General features: G+C 41.9%; 1 protein-coding gene across 1 annotated transcript; it reads left to right on the forward strand.

Annotated features, from left to right (window-relative positions):
• The first annotated feature begins 2,758 nt into the window (after positions 1-2,758).
• LOC121462909 (interleukin-36 gamma-like) lies at positions 2,759-25,041 on the forward strand. Its single transcript, XM_041674886.1, has 6 exons — positions 2,759-2,836; positions 2,993-3,039; positions 20,454-20,506; positions 20,986-21,093; positions 21,879-22,018; positions 24,832-25,041. Exons 1-6 carry the CDS (start codon positions 2,759-2,761, stop codon positions 25,039-25,041), a joined length of 636 nt encoding a protein of 211 aa, XP_041530820.1.
• The last annotated feature ends 343 nt before the right edge of the window (positions 25,042-25,384 follow it).

A 25,384-nucleotide genomic window follows, 5' to 3' on the forward strand; every position in this document is an offset into this window, starting at 1 on the left:
CCATCTAACTGCCAAACTCCTTGGAAATCCCACTGACTTTGAGTAGAGCAGTGTTATGGCCAGTTTGCACCAGATTCCTATGGGTAGTGGGACAGACAACCCGGAAATCTCCTCTCCTATGGCATTCAGTCTCATTTTGGAACAGATACAAGCACCAGCTTAGTCCCAGGCATGTCCAGCCTGCAGCAAGGGTATACATGCGACTGAGGACAACTGTGCAGTCCAACACAAATCATAAACTTACAAAACTATGGGTCTTTTTTAAAAAATTCAATCAATTTCATGGTTCTCAAGCATGAACTTCATAAATGACAATGCTATGTTATATTGTCAAAAACCTGGACATACCTGGTAGTGTTTTCTTACCTTGCTGAAGGGAAGGGTTGACCAACACATTTCTATCAACCATTAGCTTAGAAGCATAGCCCTTTAAGTAGAGAGCTGTAGGGCCCCTCAGCACATTCAAATGGAGGCTCTGAGGTAGAGTTCTTGAGTGAAATATAGGAATACAGACCCAGGCAAGACATACTACTAGTTTGTTTCAATTCAACTCTTAGTAAGCAGAATCACCAAATATCTCTTTTGGCTTAAAGGTACCCTGAAAAAGAAATCTCCAAATGTCAATGAGAAATAGGAAGGTTTAGGACACTATGGTTTAGAAGTACTACCCTGGAATTACCCTTTTGATAGACATCCAGGGATTAGAAGAATGTCTTAAAGTGCAGTGGGGTGAGCTTGGGGACAGGATAAGACTGATCCGTCAAACGATGAAGGAGCAAGTGGTACAAACATAGAGAAACTAAGAGACATACAAAGATAAGGAGGACAGGGGGCTGAGATTAGATGTGTAGGAAGGCTCGGAGGGGCACCACCACTGACTAAGGCTTGCTAAGAGTGTGTCCGACATTCAGGGTGAGCCACTGGCAGCCTGTGCCTGCTAGCTCCTAGCATACTCAGTGAATCTACAATACTAGGATGGTCCACGGATCATCAGAAACGTAGAACCTGTGGCCCAATCAGAATCAGAGCTTGGATTTTTAACAGGAAGCCTGGCTGATCCCTATCACACTTGCATCTTGAGGTACACCGTGCTATGAGGCATTTTATCCATTATGGCTGACATAGAATCACCCAAAGAAACTCAGGGGAAGGCAGACTCAACAGAGGTTGGAGAAGTATTGGGCTCATACATCTGATTTGTGAGAGAGCTCATTTCATTTTATTTGTGGTGGAGATGATCCAGGTTTGAATCAATTTAGCACCAAAGAGAAAAACAATTTCAATTGGTGCACCTTGAGAACAAGATCAGCAATTATAAGAAATCAGGGACCCACCCCCAATAAGAGCCATCTGTGAAATGTCAGAAACAGAGATAGGGGCTTGAGTCAATTTTTACTTCAATTTTGCAAACAGGGTAATTCAGTATCTTTTGAGGATTGAGGACATCAGAGGATGGTCAGACTGCTGTGGATTGGATGTGGTCCAACTCTCTGGATTTCAAGAGTTGGAAATTTGTTCCCAGTGTAGTGATGTGAGCAGGTAAGGCCTTCATCAGGAAGGGCCCAGCTGCAGTCATTTCTGGTGCCTCTGTCCTGCCATGACCGATCCCTCTCCCAGGCATCAAGAACTAAGGTTATGCAACTGGAAGAGCCCTTACAGTAAGTGGTAGGCATCACACTGCTTGGGCTTCAGCATCCAAAACCATGAGCCAAATAATCCTGATGTCCTTATAAGTTATATAGCCTTAGTGGTTCTTTATAATAACAGTAAACTGATAAATATACAGACATCATTGGCCACACGGCTGACAGAATTCATATCAGTTGGTATCTACTACATGTCCATTCATTTAAGGAAATGCTATATTTGCTATCAGGGACCACTGCCCATACAGAAAAAAAAAAAAGCCCAAAAGAGGTGACTCCTGAGACAAATTTGCTGTTTACCTTTAGAATCCATTCACATCACTAGGAGAGGACCAAGTGATATCAACAACACTCTGCCACAGTGCACCCAGGGATTACACCTCAAACTCCATTCCCTACCTCTGCCCAGACTTCTAAGATACTATCAATTTGAGGAACAAGTACTGCTGGGTAAAACATCTCCTTTTGCACCTTGAGCAAGTTGCTTAGCATACAAGTTAAAGTTAAGGATTGAAAGGATAGAAGAGCCACAAGTGAAAAAAGCCAGGCCAACTTACTAAGTGCCATTCTGTTTTCCTAGTGATACAAGCCTACAGCTAAGAAATAATAAGATGTAGGTTTGGGTCAGAGCTGGTAAGAACTAAGTCACAGGTCCCACAGCCCAGAGGATATGCCAGGACTACATACCTGGGTCACAGATGTGCTTTTCGGTAGCTCTGAGAAGATGCTGGAAGCTCTGGAGTATCTTTGGATGCAATAATCCCAGAGACTATTGCTTCACTGGGAGTCATAGAATGGGAGTGGATAGATATGATGTTGTGGTTATAATTATCATCTCATTGTTTCATTGACTTGTCACCTTGAAGATGATTGTAAAGTCCTTGATGTTTTTCTGCTTGTTGTGTGAGATCCCCTCCTCTGGCTCTGTGATTGCTGATTACCAATAACAAGCAGTGGAAATATCGGACCCATTTCCAACCTCTTTCCAGCAATAAAAATGGTGTCTTTTGCTTCTATTCCCTTGGCATACTTCTTATAACACAGTCGTGTGGGTGTAGGAAGTCTAAAGTTGCCTCGCTGCATGTCAAGACCCACATTATTGACAGTCCCCGATGTCTGATTCTTATCAGCATCAACTAACCAGCCCAGTCATCCTGGTGAGCTGCATGGAACCTAATAAACCAGCTCAGGTGAGCCTTAAATTCTGCCTCAGTCACAGAATTATGCATGGAATAAGGTACGAATCTTTGGGCTAGTTTGTCCCAGAAGCCAGAAAAGAATTTGGCACTAGGACAGAATGCCACAGTAGCTGATGAATAAATATTGGCTTTGGTTCTGCATTGCAGGTAGAAGATAAGAAGACCACAGTAAAGCGGGTAGGAATGGCGGAAGAGTGAGGAAAGGACTACAGAAAGCTAAAGAAAAAGCAATGTGTTACAAAGTGGTGCGACATTTAGCAGAACTGTAAGGCCCCAGGAAGATGTAAGAACATGTCCTCCAAGAAAGGTTGGTGCCTGGGCACAGAAGGTTCACAAGCGACTCAACGCTATCTTGAAAAGAAATGTAAATGTGTATTGTTTTCCCCAATCAAACTGGTCATAGAGTAATAATGTAAAACTGCTTCCAGTAATTGTACTTGCTTAGGCTGAAAGGAACAAAGTCACAAAAGCGGACTTGACACACTATTGTATATGCATTTTGCAAACATTTTCATTATTGAATGGGATTTGGGGAGGCAGCATGGAGGAAAGAAGGCATTTTCATAGGAGAGAATATAATTTGTACCCAAAAGACTACAATAGAATAAAAATAAATGCAAATTCCTTGACACTTCTTCTGAAAGATGTTCAGTGTGCCCTCCTATTGTATCAGTATAGACTCTGGGACTGATCAAGAGGCTATGGCAAAATGGGCCCCATTCTCAACGGATGGATAGCTTCTACTCTTCTTCCACGTGTCTGGAATGCTTACTGTTGGCATCCAGCTGCAGTCCCACAAAGAAAGCCAAGAGGCCCCATGGAGAGGAGCTGCACTCTTGTTCAGCAGCCTTAGGCAAACTACAAGTAACATTATACAGACTGATCAGGTTGTATTTAGAATATAAACATAACACCTAAATGTATGTAAAAACAATTAACAAAAACAAGATGTGAATTTGAAAGAGGGCGAGGAGGGATTATAGAAGGATTAGGGGGAAGGAGGGAAAGTTCATTATATATCATCATTAGAGTTACCACTAAGAACCACACGACAGAGCCTATACTAGGCTATTTTGAGATTTCCTCTGCCAAGGAATTAATTCAATATTCTTCACTTTAGCCTCAGGCAGACTCTTTGGACAAAAAGCAAAAAGCAGCCACTTTCTACACTAACATACCACAAGAATTATTTGTAGGCAACATACTAAAATTCTTCTCCTCTGAAACCTCTTGAGTGAGCCCCCTCATAGTTCAAATAACTCTTAGCACCACTGTCTTCCACACGCCAACTAGTATGGTCCTTGAAGCAGTACTGAAAGCATTCCACTGCCTTTCAAACCCACAGTACTAAACCCAAATCCCTCCAAATGCATGGTTCATGATGCAATATAGTGGCATGCAGGTAGACATGGTGCTGTCCACATCTTGATAAGCAGGCCACAGGAAGTCGACTATGACACTTGGAGTTATTCCAGCTGTTATAAATTTTTTTTGCAATGAATCTGAGGACTATTTCTTTGACAGACTAATACTCTTTTCTTTGGATATATTTCTAGGTGTGGATATATTTCTATTAGGTCAGCTGGAATTTTTTGTTAACTTTTTCTAACTGTAACAGAATCCTGATGTGATTTAAAGGAGTAAAATTTAATTTAACTTATAGTTTCCGAGATTTCACTGCCGATCCAGGGGTCTGGTGAAGCTGAGCCTCACAGTCATGGGAATACTCACTAAACGGACAGGAAGCTGTTGTGGGATAATCCTCTGTACACTGTGAATGTGTATTACTGTTGGGTCCAAGCATCGTCGCCCAGTAATGAGGGACAGACCACCAAAGTCTATTAAACCAGAAGCAAACTTTAGTCCAGAAAAAGAAAAAAGATCACCATGAGGCACACAAAGTTGTAGCTGTTAAAGTGCTAGCTGTGATTGCAGCCAGATGGGCTTGTATACCTGTGGCAATGGGGGTTGGTTCGGGGCCTCGTTTTACAGTAAAACCAAGCACCAGGTGTGGATCAAAGAGCTTTTACAACCTTGAGATCAGGCTTAAAGTCACATTACGTTTTAAGTTTTACAACTTTTGGTTATAGGATGTTAACTTAGGATGTTTGCAAATGCCTGTGACTGACACAGCTGCTTTCATTTTCCCTGACAGAATGCAAGGCAGAGAGTAGAGGCACATAGGGTGTAGGGAGACAGCTGAAAATTAAGGGAATACAAGCAGAGGGTCTCACAGAGGCAATGGTTAGAAGCTAACCTTTGTCCCCAGTACCTGCCTAGCTGGGAAGCTGGGAGGCAGGAGACAATTGCTAAAAGTTCATCTCTGTACACAGTGGCTGCCAGGGTGTCTACTCTAAAGGCAAGAAAGTGTTTGTTAAAGGTGAACACTGGCTGACGGCTTTATTTATTTATTTTTACCAAAATGTGTTTGGGTTTACAACTTTATATTTCTATATTTCCGCATTTCTGTTTTTGGAACCTACATTTCTGTATGTTTGGACTCTTCATTACTCTCATTGGTTAATTTAAAAACTGACAGGCCAGTAGCAAGGCAGGTAGTTAGGCAGGAAAGCCAAACTGAGAACAAGGAGAAGGGTGGAGTCAGAGGGACGCCAACTAGCCACCCTGGAAGCAAGACATGCTGAAGGACAGGAAAAACCACAAACCACGTGGCAATACATAGATGAAAAGAAATGGGTCAATTTAAATGTAACTGTTAGCTAGTAACAAGCCTGCATTATTAGTCAAGCATTTATAAATAATATTAAGTGTCTGTGTGGTAATTTGGAAGCAGCTACCGGGCTGAGGAGCACGTGATCAGGACAGGAAAACTACTACCTACAGAAGCAGAGAAAGGGGAGTGGCTAGGACAAAATATGTTTTTTTTAGTGATCTATTTCCTCTATGTAGGACCTACCTCATAGTTCCAACATGTTCAAATAATGTATCGTATTCTAAATCTCGCAAGGGATTAGACCACTGGAGCAGAGCCATTAGGGCCTAGTAACTTCTTCAAAGCTTGTATCTAAGCCCTCAATATATGAACCTGTAGAGGACATCCCAAATTCAGATCATAAAAACCAGTTAATTCTACTCTTTCCAGGAATCTTCATCAGGGCGGCATATCAGAACATGGAGTTATGTGAGGACAATTCTGAGTGCTTGTGAGAACATGCCAAGCAGTAAGACAAGAAAGAGTCTAATGACCTCAGTTTCTTCAAAACACAAAGTTGTTCTTGGAGTGGGTTTTGTGCTCCTCCCAGATGAGTTTTACTCAATATTGCTTGCTGTTATTAATCTATTAAATGTCTAGACTATCCTTTATATGCCCCTGAGGAAAAACATGTTTTTGTCACATGTGTTTTTCCCTTGTGATTGTACACAGCTTGAATTCATGGGAACTATACTCAGGTAACCCTTCTTAACCCTCGGAGCATAAACTACAAGAATGCCCCCGCACCGGCCTGTTATGGAGGTGAATCCAACCTCAATAGGGTTGGGAGCTATGAGCTCTAGGAAAGCTGAACAAAGTGATACAGAATGACACCACAGAAGTCCAGAAGACAGAACGGCAGTCTTACAGACTTGTTACTCATGGTCCATTTAATCTCTGGGGAAGAGACTTTCTACAATAGATGAATTCAGAAATCTGTATCCCTCCCTTTATTGCTGCCTGGTCTTCACAGAATGGGGAACCAAAAGGGAAAGGATTAGAAAGAGTTGCAGGGGGTCCCTAAATCTATATTCCCACAAGGACAGAATCGTAAACATAGATTAGGTTTTTCATGGGGGGGGGTCACTGAAAAAAATACTATCTCTAAAAATTACAAGGAAATCCAGTGAGCCTCTGTGGTCACCTCAATGGTCCCTCTCTAAAGAAAAGTCAAAGGCTCTTCACCAGTTAGTTGGACAGCAGTTAGCAAATGGACACATAGGACCCCCTCTTCTCCCATTTTTGTAATTAAAATCTGGCAAATGGAGACTGTTGATTGACTTACATAGTGTTAATGCCACCATATGGCAAATAGGAGCCTTACAGTCTGGTTTCCTTACACCCACAGCTCTTCGTAAAGATTAGCTATTAAGAGTTTTGGATTCAAAGAATTGCTTCTATTCTGTACATATTCATCCTGATAATGAGGTGCATCTTGCCTTTTCTGTTCTTCCACTCAATCATAAAGAACCTCAGTTCTGATATCAATGGCCTGCATTACCTCAGGATATGACAAACTTCCCTACTATGTATAAATACTACGTAGGAAAGGCTTTAAAGCCTGTGAAGCAGCCTTTCTTTCAGGCTTATATTATTCCTTATGTGGATGATATCCTATTAGCCGCTTCCAAAAAGGAAAGGACTATAATCCATATATCACATGACCAGGATATGCTATATAAAAATGGGATTTTTACACCTGAAAAGGTATAAAGGTCAACACTGTAAAATATTTGAGACAACTAGTTACTAGAACAGCTGTTAAACCACGTACACACAACACACAGACAGTCACACACACACTCACATGCATAAACACACACATACACACACACACAAGTGTCCATTAGAGAAGACTTTGGAAACAGCTACCAACCCTCAGGAATTATTAATTATTAGGAGGTATCAATTGTCTGTATCCTACTCTGGGAATCCCTAACCCATCTATTGAAAAGGAGAGAAGGAGAGGCAGCATTGGACGGTCTTTTCATAAGCGCTTGAGAGACAAAGGAAGAACTACAGATACTTGAATTCAGACTATAGAAGACTTGGCCCACATCAACATCCACCAAATTTATGGACTGTTGGAGCATGTGAAGGGGACAAACCTTATAGGTCCAAAACAGCAGGATATCCATGACCCAGGACAATAACAGGATATTCAGGAGGAGGCCCAGTGAGAGCCCATTATCAGAGATGCAGCAGAAATCAGGGGCCTCGAACCAGGCCAATGACTCAGCAATGAACACTTACAAGTAAAGATGTATGGACTAAAGGATAAATTGTGTGACTCACGGGGCCACACTACAACTTCCACAACATGATTTGTCTTTCTTTTTCTTTCTTTCTTTTTTCTTTTTGTTTTAGTTCTCTGTTTTGCTTGTTTTTTTTATTTGGTTTTGTTTTGGGTTGGTTACAAGAGCAGAGAGTGGATTCAAGGGGACAGGGAGGTAAGTGGGATCAGAATGCATGATGTGAAATCTACAAAACAACGATAAAAGTAAAAATGTTGGCATAATTACACATATGTGAACATAAGCACCTAAAAGATGCAGCCTGTGTTCTTAGGAAGTTAATAAAAAGACCTAGGGAATGTCTCCAGTTATCCAGAGCACAACCCCCCCCCCCCCCCGCACCTCTCTCCTGTGTGTTAAACATACATTCATCTTCTCCCTTGCAGGAGTTCAGCGCCACCTTGTGGCAGCAGCTTTCTTGGGTTGTGGATCTGAATACTTGAATACAGTGGACTGGAATGCCCTCAATGTTTCCAGTTCCTAGTGATAACTTTGCCTGTCCAGTTGCCTGCCATTTGTAAATTCAATCAGGAGAATGGCTAAACTGAGGTGTGCTCTTCCCTGATCCACACTTCCCTGTTTCTCAGACGTGATCTGTTTTGACTATGCCTAACAAAGATGCGGTGGCTCAAAGTGTCAACGTTGAGTAGCTGTCACGTGAGCTGATTACTGGGAAGTCAGTAAAGGCAACCACTCCTTTACTGCTATAAAAAAAATGCCTCTGCTGAGTAATTTAAACCTACTAGATATTTCCCATAACTCTAGAGGCTGGGAAGTCCAACAGAGTTGGGGTCTGGTGAGTGCTTACTCTTGGCTTCATAGCACTGAATGCTTGTAAAAGGGACAACCGCTGTGCTGCGTCTTCAAGCCCCTTTATCAGGACACTAATCCCATTCACCTAATTAGCTCCCAAAGATACTACTGCTTAATACTATTATATTGGGAATTAACTTACAAACGCTCAAATCTTGGCAGTGTTTAATGTGGAAAGACCAGCAATTTGTTGTAAGAATGTTAGAAGAAAAAGCAGATAATTGACAATCTCTAAGTAGACTCATTACTCCCGGGGACATAGTATTGAAAGACTTAAGCCTATGGGGAACATTTCTCATTCAAATCACCATAGTAACCAAGAGCAGGAGTCACTATCTCACTGATCAACAGCTCCACAATCATAGCCCATTCCTGGTACTGGGATCTTTATTAGCCTATGACGTCTAGGAAGGGCATTGTCATTCCCCCCACCCCTGTTACAGAGTAACTTCACTTAAACTCTTTTACATGTATATATGAGTATATTGTAGGATGTTTCTACAGTAGTAGGTTTCAATACAGCTTTTCCAAAGGTCTTTAGTGTTAGTTACCTTTCTCCCTTCTTCCTTCTCCACCCTGCACCTGTATCCCCAACCCCACTTAATCCTTCTTGTCCCATTATTCCCTGATTGACTATATTTATACCACCTGCATCTTGTCTTCCCTCTCTTGTTTTTTTTAAAGATTTATTTATTCATTATATAAATGTTCTGAGTGCATGTGTGCCTGAAGGCCAGAAGAGTGCTCCAGATCTCATTACAGGTGGTTGTGAGCCACCATGTGGTTGCTGGGAATTGGAAGTGCTCTTAACTGCTGAGCCATCTCTCCATCCCCTTTACCCTCTCTTAAAGACTCTCCCAGTGACTCTTCCATAGCTCCATGAGATCCATGGTTATGCAGATTAATCACAGATATCTAAACTCAAAGATAGTATCTACATGTGCTCAAGAACATGTGAAGCTTGTCTTCCTGGGTATTAGTGAACAAGTGTTCCCCATTTCCCCACGTCCTCACCTGCATTTGTTGTCTTTAACAACAACAACTTTGCCATTCGGACGAGGGTAAGGTAAAATCTCCAAGGAGTTTTGCTTTGCATTTCCCTGGTGACTAAGGATGATGAATATTTTGCAAAAGTGTTTCTCAGTCATTTTTATTTCATCTTTTAAGAGCTCTCTGTCTAGTTTAGAGGTTCTCAACCTTCCTAATGCTGTGATGCTTTAATTCAAGTCTTCATGTTGTGGTGACCCCCGACCACAAAATTATTTCCATCACTACTACATAACTGTATTTTTGCTACTGTTATGAATGTGATGTAAATATCTGTGTTTTCTGATGATCTTATGTGTCCTCTGTGAAAGGGTCATTCAACCCCCAAGAGGCCACAACCCACAGTTTGATAACCACTGGTCTAGTTCCATTCTTCACTTTTAATTGTTTGTTTACTTGATGCTTGCTTTTCAAATTCTTTGTATTCTCTACGTCAGATGTTTCAATTTCTGTGAAGAATTGCTTTGGAATTTTGATGTGGATACTTTTTGGTAGAATAGCTGTTTTCATAGTATTAATACTACTCAGAACATGGAGAGCTGTCTATCTTTTGGTATCTTCTTCAATTTCTTTCTTCAGCGTCTTTACATTTTTCTTGTCAAATCTTTAATTCCTTGATTAGATTTATTCCATGGCATTATTTTTATGCTATTGTGAATGGATTGTTTCTTTAGTTACTTTCTTGAAATATTTGTTGTTGGTCTTTAAGCAATATATTATTTTTTAATTCATTTTTGTTTTTGTTGCTTTTATTTTTATTTATTATTTCTCTCATACATTACATCCTGGCAGCAGTTTCCCCTCCATCAACTCCTCCCAAACATACTTCCCCTCCTCCCCAGATCCACTTCTCTTCCATTTCTTTTCAGAAAAGAGAGGCCTCCCAGGGATATCATCCAAACATGGCATAACAAGATGAAATAAGCCTGGGCACACACCCTCATATCAAGGCTGGATGATGCAACCCAGGAGAAGGAAAAGGATCCCAAGAAGAGATACCCCACACTCCTACTGTTAGGAGTCCCACAAAAGCACTAAGCTTCACAACCATGGCATATAGAGCAATGTGTGCTTTCTCCTCGATCCATTCTATTGGTGAGGTCTCCAGTGAGCTTCTATTTGCCTCAGTACATTTTTCACTTCAAGTTTTATTTCGGTTTGACTTTTCTTCCTAAATTCTCTCTCTTTATTAAATTGTATTTTTACATCTTGTTTTTTTCTTTATTTCATTTGCACGTTTGTGTGTTTGCAGCCTCCATGATGGCATTTATTCATGTTCTTTTTGTGTTCCTTGAATGCAGATGTTCTTTGTGTACAGACAGAGTGATAGGTTTTCGAGTGTCTTTCTTCGTCACTTTTCAACCTTATTTTTAGAGACAGGGTCTCTCCCTGAACCCAGAGCTCACCAATCAGTAACTGATCAGCAAGCCCCAGGGATCCTCCTATCTTAGCCCCATGAGTTTCTGGGGTTACGGATGCATACCACACGACCTAAAAAATTTTTTTAATGTGGATGCTAAGGATGGGAACTCAGGTCCACATGCTGGCACAACACTTTACCAACTAAACTGCCTCCCCAGTTCTGCAGCCAGTGATTTCCATCATGACCCTTTACCTCTGCTGATAAAAACTAAAACCAAAGTGACCTTATTGAGAGTTGAGTCTCTGCATTTTGAAATCATTGACAATTGGAGGTTTATACAATTAGCAGTGGGCAAGCCCTATTTAAATCAAGCCAGAGTCAAAGAAAGCAATTTCTAGAGCACGTTATGGCATGCAACAGCAGATGCAGAACTGAAGGGTGGGTGTCTTGCTTTTGGCTTGTCTGTCCTTGTTTTCTGAAGTGGAACGTTGGGAGGTAAAGCAGTGAGATCACCAATGGTGTGGAGTAGGTGACGCACCCCAAGTAAAGCGGTGGCTCTGCCCCTCAGGGAGATGTGTGACTCATTCAGCAAGGGGAGCTTGTCCTCCCAACACAGCACCCAAAGTCCTTTCATAATGACTAACAGACTTTCTGGAGTATGCAACGTTTCCCACACCTATGCAGATGAATCATGTCTTGGTAAAACCCACAAAAGTCGGTCAGCCATGGTGGACACACTTTAATCCCAGGAGGCAGAGGCAGGTGGATCTCTGATTCCAGGACAGCAGGGTCTACAGAGGCAGCTAGAGCTACACAGAGAAACCCATCTCTAAAAAACAAACTAAGGAACAGAATAAAGCCCATAAAGAGTCTGATACAATTTGATACATTATCCTTCCATAGAAAAAGTATTCATTTCATTTAAGCGTTATACAAAACTAAAAAGAGTTAATGTTCGTTATTTTTAAATTTCCTTTTGCTTTCTCCACTCTCATTTCCCTTTTACATTATTTGGCACTTTTCTAGCGTTTTGAACAAGTCTTGATGTGGGATCCACAGCTATTCTACCATTTAGCTACACCTCCAGTCTAGTCAGTGGAAAGAAACATGACTTGGCTCAGCCATTTTTTTAAGCAAACGAGGGTCAAAACACCTATCATTTGTTGCTTCTGCAAACTTTTGTGGAACCCTCATCAGGGTCAGTCTTCAGTGCAGGAAAGATAAGTGTCATCAAGAAGCCACTGTGTTTTACATTAGAGGAATGGCAATACCACAGAAACAACAAAGAAATTAGAAAACAGAAGCTATACTGAAATAAATATTCTCCTAAATAGAATAGAATAAACCTATTCTAAATAGAAGAAACCAGGCAACACAGCAGGAAAACGGAAGAACATTCTAGGATCTCTTTTCCCCAAAAGTACTGGAGAAGGGACATTTTATGGACTGATCTTACCAAATTTTTGAGGAACAATTAATTCCTGCCATAACCAAATTATTCTGGGTGAAAAGTTATCAGATGCATGAGGATAGTTATGCTTTTTATTTTAGAACCAGAAAAGAATGATGATATTAGCAGGCAATGTGGTATCATACCATCTTTGGTTGCTAATGAAAAAGTTCCAAAATCTGAAAACAAATGAACAAAATATCCATAACTCTTAAAATATAACAATGTATTAAAATATTTCTTGTCATAAAAGGTTTATCCTATGAACAAAAAAGTTCACTAGAAAAAATGCTACATTAATTAACAACTAAAATTATAATGCTATTGCACTCGACACAAAAAAAAAACACTTGCTAGCTTTCAACATTTACTTCTAAGTTAAAACAAATCTTTGCATTAGAAATAATGGGAGAGTGTTTCTTTAACCTGTATGTTGATTCTCTTTTAAATCAGCAGTAAGACAACAGAACCGATTAATAGTGCAACTCAGTTCCTGGGTAGTGCTTTGGGATAAGAACTGAGAAATCTAGGTGTGGCGATCCCCTCTAGGCAAGCTCTCTACCACTAAGCTATGCCTAAATTCTTGTTTTTCTTATATTTTGCCAATATCCTGGAAATTTCATTGTGGATTAAAGTTAATTTGTTAACAAATTTGGGGCTTATCAATTATTTTGGGGGACTTGGGATAAAATATTTTTAAAGATAGTAACTGTTAAAGAATTAATTCTCATATGGGCGTGGTGGTACATTACTTTAGTCCCAGCTCTTGAGAGGCAGAGACAAGCAGATTTCTGTGAGTTGAAGGCCAACCTGGTCCACAGAATGAGTTCCAGGACAACCAGAGCTACACGGAGAAACCCTCTCTCAAAAAACAACAACAGAACAAAACCAAAAACAAACTACAACCAAAAACGAATTAATTCTCTGAAATGTAAAGTTTTCTATGAGTTTGGCATGTAAATAGATTTTACTGTATTAAACATGCTTATTTTGCAGTCAGTATTATGCATAACTTTTGATTGGAGCTAGAAAGTCTCAGATTCCCAAGCCACCATTATTTTCATATAAAACAAGAAAAAATTAAAATTACCAATCAGGGGCTACATCACAGAATAGCTCAGTTTCAATCTGACTGCCCCATTTATTACTTTATTCTTTAGCCCAAATATTTTATTTACATAAAAAATATTGAAAACATCAGAGGAACTGCTGCAGGGTATTTTGTGCTTAGCCCAAGGACCTAGGGTACCAGACACTCAGTCACCGAAGACTGACTGGGGAAAGTAGCCCCTGAGTTCATTTGTTCATGCCAATGATGCAAGAGGCACTCCTATGAATAAGCAAAGCAGAAGTAAGCTTAATTAAGAGATAGTAAGGAAAAAATAAGAAATTAAGGAAAGGCAAAACACCCAAGTATTAGGAGGGGTACCCGACAAGAAAAAAAAATTGATCTTTCTTATCTGGGGGTTTTGTCTGTCAATGGCAGAAACTGGGCATAGGCTGAGGCTATCGCTGTGACATTGATTAGTTCCCTGGACTGTCATGGCTGAGCCAATAGAGGATGCACACACTTGAGGCATGCTCTGCTGGTCCACCTGGAGTTGATCATGCATGCCTACACAGGAGTAGTTGAACCCCCGCCTTTGTCCGTACCTGACCTTGGCTTTGTGAGTCTTTTGCTGGCCTTGTTACTTCTGACCTTGCAGGTGTCTCAATAATTATACTGAACTCCCTCTTGTTCTCCCAGCTACAGAAGTAGTTGTAGTGGTTCCTAGTTAATACCTTTCTGCAAGATAGTCCGAGGTCTTTTTTCTGAAATAAGCGAAGCCTTTCTTAGAACCCATCTTTACTTACTCTGTTACAGTTAGCTGAATGAGCAGCCAGGGGCCACTGGGACTTCTGACTGCAGCCAAGAGATCCATCTTTCCTCTTATTTATAGTTTGGTTGTCTCATGCACAGCTGCGAGCTCTTTGTTTCTCATCCTGACTTGGCCGTTTTAACCCTAAAATTCTTGTTAGCCTCAGTTTTCATCTGAGTCCTTTTCTGGTAGTTAGATGAGGGCAGGAACTCGAGGCAGGAACTGAAGCAGAAACCATAGAGGAATAAAGCGTTACTAGATTCCTTCCCACGGCTTGTTCAATTTGCTTTCTTATACAACTCCGACCCCGGACTACCTACCCAGGAGTGGCACGGCACCCAGTGGGTTGAGCCTTCCCTTATCAATCTAGAAAATGTTCCCATGGGCTTACCCACAGGCCAGTCTGATGGAGCCAATTGCTCAGCCGAGGTTCCTTTTTCCCAAGTAACTGATTTGTTTTAAAACTAACCAGTGCAGGTAGCACTTTGATATTAATAAAACGCTGAAGCCTTGTGGGGGCCGGTGTACCGGTGATACGGCTGCAATAATGGAAAGTGTGTTATAGAATTATTTTCCCATGAAAATTAAGAGCACTGAGAGTCCTTACAGGTACCTAGAAGATGATCAACACCACTGCTGTGTTTCTTGCATGAACACTTTTTTAGTGATGATGGCAGCCAAGAAAGTAGAAGGAAAGATCCTTGCTAAGAGGGTTGGATCGGGAATTGCTAGTGGGCATTCCAAACATGGAACCTGCTTTCAAATGTGCTGTAAGAGCAAGCTCCAGTTTTTCACTAAAACTTAAGGAGGTTTCGATGGTGTTAGGTTCTTCTGTATGGCTTTTCCAGCTCTTGGAGCTGGAAGCCCCCAAAATGATACGTTCTTGTTAGCAGAATTACCAAGGCAAGGGCACACGCACTGAAATTTTAATACCTTCTGTAATTCATCTCCCATAAATTCCCTATGCTGATTCACACACGATACATGGAGAAACAGCCACAGACTCGGTTTCCTCACACCATTGAGTATTCTTTTTGTAATTAGTGACTTCCTGGTGAGTGGAAACCTCATTTATTGCTTTGATTTGTATATTGCTAATAACTATTGTAGGTAATTATAATTACTTGTTTATTGAATATTTGTAGTTCGTATCTGGTAAAATGCTTTTAAATCTAACTTTTCCTACCAGTTAGCAAATAGTAACCAAAATCTTTGGGTATGAATTGCTTCTTTTCTTCAGTGTGTTGTAAATAATTTTTCCTGAGTATCTTGTCTTTTTGGTTTTCTTTCATGGTGTCTTTGGTCCACATTTTCTCTGAAATTTGAGCATTTTGATGGCACCTAATGTCTCAGATTTTCATTAGCAGTTTTTAGGATGCAGACCATTGGGCAATGACTAAGAATTCTCTGCCATTGGCTTTTTATCCAAAAACTTTAAATGTTAGGCATTTAACTATTTTTTAAGTGATGTTGTATGTTCTGTTCTAATTAGTGCTTTGCGTTGCTTTAGTTTTCCACTTGCCCAGAACTGCACAATGATCCCTAGCTGCCATGAATTATGAGAAACATCTTCATGGCGGTCCTATATGGTTCCATTCTTTGACAAGAATTCTTTCGATACTTCTATTTACTTCTGCTATTTTGTTGAGTAGTTCAGGGGTTACTTTTGTAAATTTGCCCTTCACTTTCATGCAAGGGAGGGATGAAGTTAAATAGCGTGTTGGCTCACATCATAGAATGCGGGTTTCATGGAGACCAGCTTCAGAAAGATGTGACAGACGCAGGTCTTAGGCCACAGGGTTGGGCTGCTTGACAGAGCAGAAGCCTTTCAACATGGACATCCCTACTATTGCTTTATCTACAGGGGCTACACCAGTTGCTGCCCCAGAAATTTCCATGACACTTCCTCAAGTCTATTAGAGTGCAAGTGACCCCTCAGTGGTCTCTGTCGTTCATGGTGTACACCTGTTGCCCTAAAGGCTCTATCCTTTACAGTGGCAGCCCCTGACCAGAATGCTAGGCATTTTTGTAGATTGCTCTTGACAGATTACAAGCAACAGTGGATTGGGTCCTCTGAGTGTGTCAGTGGAGAATTCTGTACGTGATTTTGAGACTCTAGTGCTCCACTAGCACTTCTGTATAGTTGATAAGTGTTGGGAAAGGGTCAAATGGCCTTTATTGTTGCAGGATCCCTGACGTTTTAGTTTTGATTGTCAACCTGATTATATGAGTGCAGATTATGTAATGATACCTATAAAGTATCTACAGATTCTCACGATACGGAAATACTCTCACCCTACCCAGTTTGCTTTGATCTTTCCTCAATCTAATAAGGTGAATCAGTCTGTAGGACTCATTACTATCCTCTCTATCTAACTCTCTCTCCACACAAAAAAAAAAAAAGAAAAGGAAAAGGAAAAGGAAAGGAAAGGAAAAAAGCCAATGGATAGTAGCTTCTTAGAGTCTGAAAATTAGGATCTGGACTAATAATTATTTTGAAACTATTTTCCATACCTAAGACATTTAGCCATGTGTGTACTTACCAGGATTCAGCTCCAAGCACACTTAAAGCCATTGTTGTTACTATTCTAGATGATGCCAAAACATTAATAGGAAGCACTGGCAACTGGATTATTTTAGCAGCAAAATTCTGCTGTGTTTTTTAGCTCTCAGAAATAACCAAGGACATCATAACAGCTCATAGAAAGAAAGCCGAGAGGAGCCACTCGTGAGATGAAGAAGTGACATCATCACGGTTCAAAGTGGGAAAGCGAGCCTTTGGGCCCAAGGAAGACCTGCGTCTGGGAAGACAGCCTGACATAGGTTCTGAAGGGGATCCTCTTCCAGTCCCCTGAATGCCTAGGAATACACAGCGCTATTGTTATAGGCGACTATCAGGAGTCCCTGAAAGGAGAAGCAGATCCTTCAATTCCATAACACAAAGGGAACTTCTCTGTCCTTTAGGTTTCCAAGAGTGGGAGGGAAGATTACCTACTGCGTGACCTAGCCTGACCTAGCCAGCCAGCTAGTCAGAGGCTGGAGGGTACTGGATAAATGTAAAATTATACTTCAAGGTTAACTTGGGTTTGCTCACAGTTGCCATGGGCAACAAGGGGGAAGACTGCAAGGCCATAGTAAACTTTGCTTATCAGTTCTCTGTAATGAGGCAGGGAGGGAGAGGCAGGGTAGAGGAAATTGGGGAGGATGTGGCTTGAGTTTCAGGGGAAAGATAACAACTTGGCAATGAAAGGATCTGTGATCTAACATTCTAGAATAACTTAGGACACTTCTGTTTTGAGCAGGACCGTAAGGTTGTGCTCACTTGCAGCCGCAGAGATGGGAGAGGGACCCTTGATATTGACATAGCTACTGTACCTATAGAATAGAAGAACTAGGACCAGGGCTTGAGGGAGGTATAACTAGATCCCTCTCAGCCTGCCACATCTCTTAAGGTGGCCTCATTTTTAAGCAACATGATCATGGTCCAACAGCTAGTGTTAATATTGGTAATCATCTCAAGTGATGCTAGGGGACCTTATATTCACAATATCTATCCATTTCATTTCTGAGATAAGAATTCTGGATGACTTTCTCAGTTGCTGCTCTTCAAGAGTTGTTTTCTGCTCCTCCTCTTTATCATCATCACTCCTGGTATGGTTTAGATATGGCTTGAGTATGCCCCATGGTGTTTATGGAAGACTGGTTCCCAATGTGGTCATACTAAAAGCATATTAAACCATGTGAAAGGAGCCTAGAGAAAAGGGATTATGTCACTGGGTGTTCCAACCTCAGAGGAGATTAACATCGCTAATATAATATTTTACTCTATTAGCATAATATTAGATTAATTTAACATGGATTGACATAGTTCTTGAGAGACCCCAGTTAGTTCACCTGAGAAATAGTTGTTATGAAAGTATCAGATTGACTCCTCCATCCTTTTGGTGTCCTCTCTCACTGTATGATCACTCTCACTGGTAACCTGTTTCTTTTCTACTCATCACCTCCCCAGTCTGAAATGTTTTTATAGCACCAGATCCAGGTTTCCACACTCCCGTTTCCTCTAATGTCTCTGTCCTTTGAGATCCGCACTGAAGTTTGGACCAGTGACTCAAGGATGGCCACTTGGGAAGGGCTGTATCCCTAAAGGCTAGGAAGCTGAGGATGAGTCAAAAGCAAGTGGAGCCAAAGGCTGAAATTAAAGAGACACATCACCAGACTACACAGGATCTTACAATCTTCTTCTAGCCATGGAGAATTCAAGATATATTCAGAGACTTTTAAATGCCTGAAAATATTTTCCTAGAAGTATCTGCTAGCTGACCTTCCCCCCTCTACCTCCATGGACTGCGCATCCACAAGATGGCATATTCTTTTTAGGTTTTTGGAAATTAAAATTACAGCATTTCTCCCTTCCCTTTTTTCTCTCCAAACTTTTCCATCTATCCCTCCCTGCTCTTCTTCAAATTCTTGTCCTCTTTTTTCATAATTTGTTGTTATATGTACATATATATTCCTAAATATAACCTGTTAAATTCATATAATGTTGCTTGTATGCTTGTTCTCAGTACTGACCATCTGGCACTGGGCAACCAATTGGTGTGTTCTTTGCATACTCTTCTTAAGGGCATCAGTTTGGTGCAGGGTTTCCCACTTCCCAAGGCATTACCTCAGAGCCTTCATTTGAGTTCCTGGTTATTTTTTTCCTTTCATTACCACATTGTTACTATATACAGTACCACAATTCTTTTTATTCTTTAGCCTCCATGAACCTTTCTGTAGGAGTAAGCCCAATTTCTTGTCTTTGGCTCTCTCCATTTAAAGTCCAAAAGTAGGTTCTGTTTCCCAGATTGGGTTCTGACTGAAACAGAACACTCAGGGATTTGGGCAAATGGTACCTTTACAATGCTGTTTTGTGATGAGCATCTCAAGGAAGAGACATTTTGACTGAAGCGTTAATGGAAGGGACTTGGGAAATGACAGTCACCGAATCTGATTTTGGATAAGAGTGATTCTCGATTCATTTTTACACTGTCTTCCAAGGTAACAGAGGAGCACATTCCTCAAATGCCAGAAAAAGAACCAGGCAGAAAGTAAAAATTTGAAGGACCGGATTCCAGGAGCCAACCCTGTCTTTTGTGTTTCTTGAATTTGCAGCCTAACCCAAAGTGACCGGTGAGGTCACCTGAGCTCTGGGAAAATCCTACAGTCACTCCCTTTTGAGAAATCTAAGGTTTGTCATGACCTCTGTTTCCTGGTGACTGACCTATGAGGCTGGGCTCCTCATGTTTCTAAAGGAGCTCAGACAAGTCACACTCATGATTATTCTGTGATTTCTTCACCTGAGACTCCCAGGAGCAAGACTCTGACAGGAGGAACTGGGTATCTTCCATGTTGCCACACCCCACAAAAGAGTCTGGAGCCTCCTGCACTCACCTAGATAAATGACACAGGCTCCGTCAAAGCTCATCACAGCACCTGGGAGCTGTCCCAGCTGTGACTTGGTCTCCTGGACTTTCCATAAAGCATCTTCTTGGCAGGTACAGTCCATACCTACAAAACTTTAGACTCCGAGGCTTTCTGTTCCTTAGGGCTTAGTGAATGGGAAAAAAAAATCTAACCATGACTCTGGGCCCTACTCTATGTGTGAACCTCTGTCTTTCTCTTCTGAATTGCTGGGATTCTGGCCAAACCACCCAACGTGAAGCTCTCCCTTGCCTTAGGCAGAAAGAGTTGGCAGTGAAGGGGAAAAGCCTCTGGGGGAAAGATGTACAAGGAATTGGGCACTGGGGGAATGTTTAAGGCCAAATGTTATTTATGGCCTTGAGATCTGTAGGGAGATAATGTTATTGAGATTTGGGGGTAGAGGAGAATTTCGCTGGCTCTTCTGTCTCCAGTGCCTTGAGGTTTGGTTGCAGGAGGTGGCTTAGCTCTTCTGACTAGAGCATCGTGTCTGGTTATTCACTTCGGTTCTATCCTGAATGAGAGCCCAGGGATTCAGGGTTTTGAAAAGTCTTGGAAATGTCTCCTGAAGCTTATCTTTCCTCCTGATGTCTCTTCCTCCCTCAGGTACCAGGACAAGCTTACTATGGCAAACAATCAAGGAAATGACATATTTGGAGGTGATACTGGGAAAGGGACATTAGAGCGCTGGAGAATTTGCATCCTCATATATGTCCTCTGGGCACCCCAGAATTTCATCCTATCCCTCAGATATGGCTCTTGGCACATAGCAAGGTGCCCATATGCCACTAGGCCTTCATTTTCTGCAGGGTGGAGACCATTGCTTAGCCACTGCTCTAGCTACGGCTCACAGCATCAGGCCAAGCAGCTGGGTCTCAACACATAGGAAGTGTAGAATTACTTGTCACACTGTCTTAATTGTTTGTCCTCTTAGAACAGTAATCCTTAGTGGCCTTTGCTTACCATGGATTTACTGCAAAGAAAGTCCAGGTTGATGGGCTACATCAAGGCTGCCAGTTTAGGGATGTAAACCCCTGGATGCAAACCTTCATTACAGAAAGGCCCCTGGGTTTAGTTCATTTTCCTCCTATTCTTGAGACTTAATCTTCATGCCTGTCATTTGTTTTCATTCCAACAGCCAGAAGCACTCCTCAGTCTGGGAGGGTTTCTGACCTGGAGCAGCAGGTGTGGATCTTTCGTGGTCAGGGCCTTGTGGTGGTTCCATGGAGTAGCAACATAGCCCCAGGTCAGTGGTCACCTGTCACTGCTTTGCTCCTTACACAGTCTCTGTTAAAGAAAGTGTCAGTACCCTATCATATAGCAGGTTGACCACAGTTAACAGTAGTCAGAAGAGAGCTTCTTGAGTGTTTGACCAGAAATAAATGCTAAATATATGAGATGAAGGATTACCGAGTTTCTGGTTTCCTCATTGATGTATGGCATAGACGTGCATTAAACCAATATTTTGTGTACCTCCAAAATATGTCGAATTATGTATCAAAACCGAACTTAACTTTCCATGGGGCTTCCCTGGAAGGGGCAGAATTTTACTCCTGTCAGGGAGAGGTTTGGACCAGACTAGAGTAACACAGTCACCAACAGATCTGTCCTATGGAAGGGGAAGATACATGTCTATATACATGAAGGCATCCTAAGAGGATGAAATGAGCTGGAAATACAGAAAGATAAATTTCAACATCCCCTTAGGCTAATGGTCACAGCTCTCCAAGGGCCAGAGATACGGCATAGGGTAGGAGCTACGGCTTCCAGGTGTTTAAGCACAGGTGTGAACATCTCAATCCTACCATCTGCTTAACTCTGTGCAGGCCCCAATAGCTAGGACAGGGCTTGCCTGTCAGGATGGATGGGTGAGTGGGTGGATGACCACTTAGTTAGTCTGGGTAGCAGGGGTTACACTCATCAAGCGTCCTCTGGCCTCGCTTGACAAGCGCTGCTCTGCTAAATCGAAACAATTAGAGCACTCTGTCTTCCCGGCCTCAGAAGGAAATTGTTGTCTTCTTATCCGTACAGTCACCATCACGGTCCTCGCATGCAAGTATCCGGAGTCTCTGGAGCAAGGCAAAGGGATTCCCATTTATATGGGAATCCAGAATCCAGACAAATGCCTGTTTTGTGAGGAAGTTGATGGACAGCCCACTTTGCAGCTCAAGGTCGGTGACCCAGAAAAATAACATAAAGATAAAAAAGCCTGCGTTTCTTTTCTTATAGTTTTCATTTTTAAGTTAGCATAGAAAGCATTAGGTTGCATGTGGCAGTGTTTAAGCAAAGCGTGTTGTTAGTGGACCCTCAACATCCCAGCTCCCTCCTTTAACCTCACCTCTAACTCTCCACCAGCTTCCGTTCTGTTGTTGCACATCACACACGTCCTTTTTCCTTCCCCCACTTCGTCCCCTCTCCCCCTCCCCGCTTGGTTTCCTTTCTGGTGTTGAAGAAAAACTCGTGTATCTTGACATGGTTTATTTGGCAGGATATCAAATTTCAGAATTAACAAAGAATTTTCTTTTCCTCAGCATGTTTGGGTTTAGCCCCTTTTAAAATACGGGCATAACCTGTAGCGGTCTACCTTCATTGTCAGCTGTGGAAAGACCAAGCCCTGCCTTGACTTACCAGAAGCCATGGGCTATAGCTTGGTATTTTAAGCCAAATAAACTCTTTCTCCCCTGGAACAACATAAAAAAAACAGACATGTAAAAGACTTCAATTTATCTGCCCTTCTTTGGTTGAGGATTTTAGTCTTTCTTAAATTTTAAGATGTCCTCTGTCATTGTGCCTTCACGTGTGCCCTTTCCCTAATTCTCCTGGATTTCTCAGTTTACAATTCCTAGTCACCAGTCAGAGGCCTTGCCTGAGTACTGTCTACTGTCTTATGCAATTGCCATGCTTTCTGTCCTCCCACTGTTTATTCATTTACACATTGGCCTTGCCTTCTAGAACTTCTCAGCCAGTTTATAATTATGCTTTTGTCTTGGTTTGCCTGCTAAATGAGCCTTCCTTAACCTTTTCTAAAAGGTTCGTCTTTGCTCTTCCAATTCCTAAGCTGTCAAGTTGGTTGTATTCATTATATACACACATAGAAATATAGATGCATAAATATAATTTCATTTATATGTATGCTCTCCATAAACCTCACTTTAATTAGGTTAATTCAACTCAATACAATTTAGCGTAGCAAAATATGCAGAAATTTAATTATATCACATGACTACATGGGATATCTTTAAACAGAATGACAAAGGGCTCTGAGCTTGTCCAGCCTAGATTATAGAAGAAGAGGAGACATACAAATTTTAGATATAATAGTACACTTGTCACATATCCTAGGGAAAACAAAGCAAAACAAATGTGCTCCACCAAAAAACAAAGCAAAACAAAATCAGATCAGGGCTGAGCCTGGGAGTAGCAGAAACAGGAGTGGAGTCAGGCCCCGGTGTAAATTATTTGGTAGGTGTCATTGTGTAGGAGGAATTCTTGGAGTGAGCAGGAGGCTGGGAAGTCAGCAGGTGAGGGTTGGCCCCTGGGCCAGTGTAGACAGGTGTGTAGCAGTGAACTGAGACCAGACCTCTGCCAGGACCTGGCAACCCACCCAAGTGAAAGGAGAAACCTGGGATGCCTTGAGCAGGGTGACCCAAAATAACTGAGATCTAAAGTGGATCACTCTGACCGCAGGTTGATCAGAGAGGGGGGAAGAAGGGAAGGCCTCAGGAGGCTTTATGGGGAGTTAGGTGGGAGTCGATGGCTCTGGGATGGTATGGAGTGGGTGGGGGTAGATTCTGAAAACATTCTAAGTGTCAACAACAAGATTGTTGACAGAGTAAATGTGATTGCGTTCTGAGCTCTGTCCTGCTTTTTTCTAGGTCTCTCTTCTGTTGGATTTTTGATCACAGTCATTGATAATGTATGGATTTTAGGGGATCTTTAATGAGATAGCGTTGGGGGTTAAATCTTGCTTACACAGAGTGAGTTTAAAGAGATAAACCAGACGGCAAATATTGGCAGCTATCACGAGGGGTTTTCTGTAAAGTAAGAACTGACAGAGGTGTTGGGTCATTAGAATACAGTTATGTGACACGTGACATTGGTTTGGGTGTGGATTTCATGCACAGTGGTCTCCTAAGATGATGTCATCCAGAGACATTGTCACTGCTTTGGGTGTGTAAGCAGTGTTGGAGTGTTGACGCAGTGGTGAAATCATCAACGATTACTCTCAGCGTGTGTCTGTCGTTCAGTGCCGTGCCTATGTTTTTTAAGATGAAAGTAAATATAGAGATAAAAATGATTGAGCAGAGAAAACAAATGTGGGTGCTGCATGAGAGAGCATGAAGGCCAGCTTAGAAGAATGTCCGTGGATGAGGGAGTGGAGAGAAGCCATGTCTATTCATTCTCAGGTAGGAAGGACAGGTATGGACGAGATGTGTCCGGTCAGTAGGTGGTTAGGAGACCTCATCCAGGCTTCCTCAGGGAGTTGGAAACTGGAAGTGATGATGATAGAAGTGGGGTGGGAGGCTAGAAATACAAAGGCTTCCCTGTTTGACAGTCAGCCAATCTCTGCTGAGCCAAATGTCAGGATAGTCTGGGAAAGTCTGAGAAGCATTCGTGGTTGGTGGGTAGAAATGCTAAAGGCAGAGGGTGTTTGCTAGTGAAAGAGAAAACACAGAACAGAGATAGTGAGAGGCAGGGAGAGTTGACGCATGTTCATCTGCCTCCCTTCCTTTCCTTTCCCTTTCTGCATCTTTCTTTTTCTTTTTGTAGAGGGGGCGCATTAGTAGAGACTAAACCGAAGGCCTTGCACTTGCTAGACACGCTCTACCACTGAGCTAAATTCGTAACCCCTGAAATGTCTTTTCTTGTTCTGTTGTAAGAGAGGCTTCCTTGAGCTCGGGAATATATATTTGTTCTGCAAAAATAGCTTTGCCTATCAGAAGCAGCTTCTATTTTGCTTATGTGTATTCTCTCTCACACACAGGAGGAGGAGATTTTGGGTTTGTACAACCATCCTGAGCCCAAGAAGCCCTTTCTATTTTACCATACCCAGACGGGCAGAACGTCCACCTTTGAGTCAGTGGCTTTCCCTGGCAACTTCATCGCATCCTCCAAGAGTGGCGAGCCCATCTTCCTCACGTCAGAACAGGGGAAATACTACAACATTAACTTCAATTTAGATATAGGGCCTTGAACTCAGCATAGAGGTAGGGGGTTGGCTGGGAAGTCTTTGTCTTAAAACTTTTATTTGATCTGTGGTGTTTTCATACTGAGAGGTGAGCAGGACCAGCATTATCTCACTTCATAGACGAAGGAGCAATAAAGCAAGATGTGTACTCCAAAATAGGTGGGATGGGAGCCGTGTAAGGCTGTTCTCTAAGGCTGCAGTGGTCCAAGCCCCCAAGGCATCACGCCTGAGAGATAGGGTGCTGTCCCTAAAACACGGTGTAGAAAACCTGGAATGGCCTGTGAGTGGTGACATCCTTGTGTCCAAGCCATCGACCTAACTCACACCAGGTTTTACACACTTGGAATAT

The sequence above is a fragment of the Microtus oregoni genome, unplaced genomic scaffold (genome assembly GCF_018167655.1).
Source record: "Microtus oregoni isolate MIOR12 unplaced genomic scaffold, Mior012 000025F_ref0000491, whole genome shotgun sequence".
Classification (NCBI taxonomy): Eukaryota; Metazoa; Chordata; class Mammalia; order Rodentia; family Cricetidae; genus Microtus; species Microtus oregoni.

Bases quoted from the DNA above. Each gene is read 5' to 3' on its own strand.
- LOC121462909 (XM_041674886.1), top strand. From the start codon at position 2,759: ATGTCTGATTCTTATCAGCATCAACTAACCAGCCCAGTCATCCTGGTG. The intron at 21,094-21,878 runs GTCAGTGGTCAC...TTATCCGTACAG, and splicing joins GAGTAGCAACATAGCCCCAG to TCACCATCACGGTCCTCGCA. The intron at 22,019-24,831 runs GTCGGTGACCCA...TCTCACACACAG, and splicing joins AGCCCACTTTGCAGCTCAAG to GAGGAGGAGATTTTGGGTTT.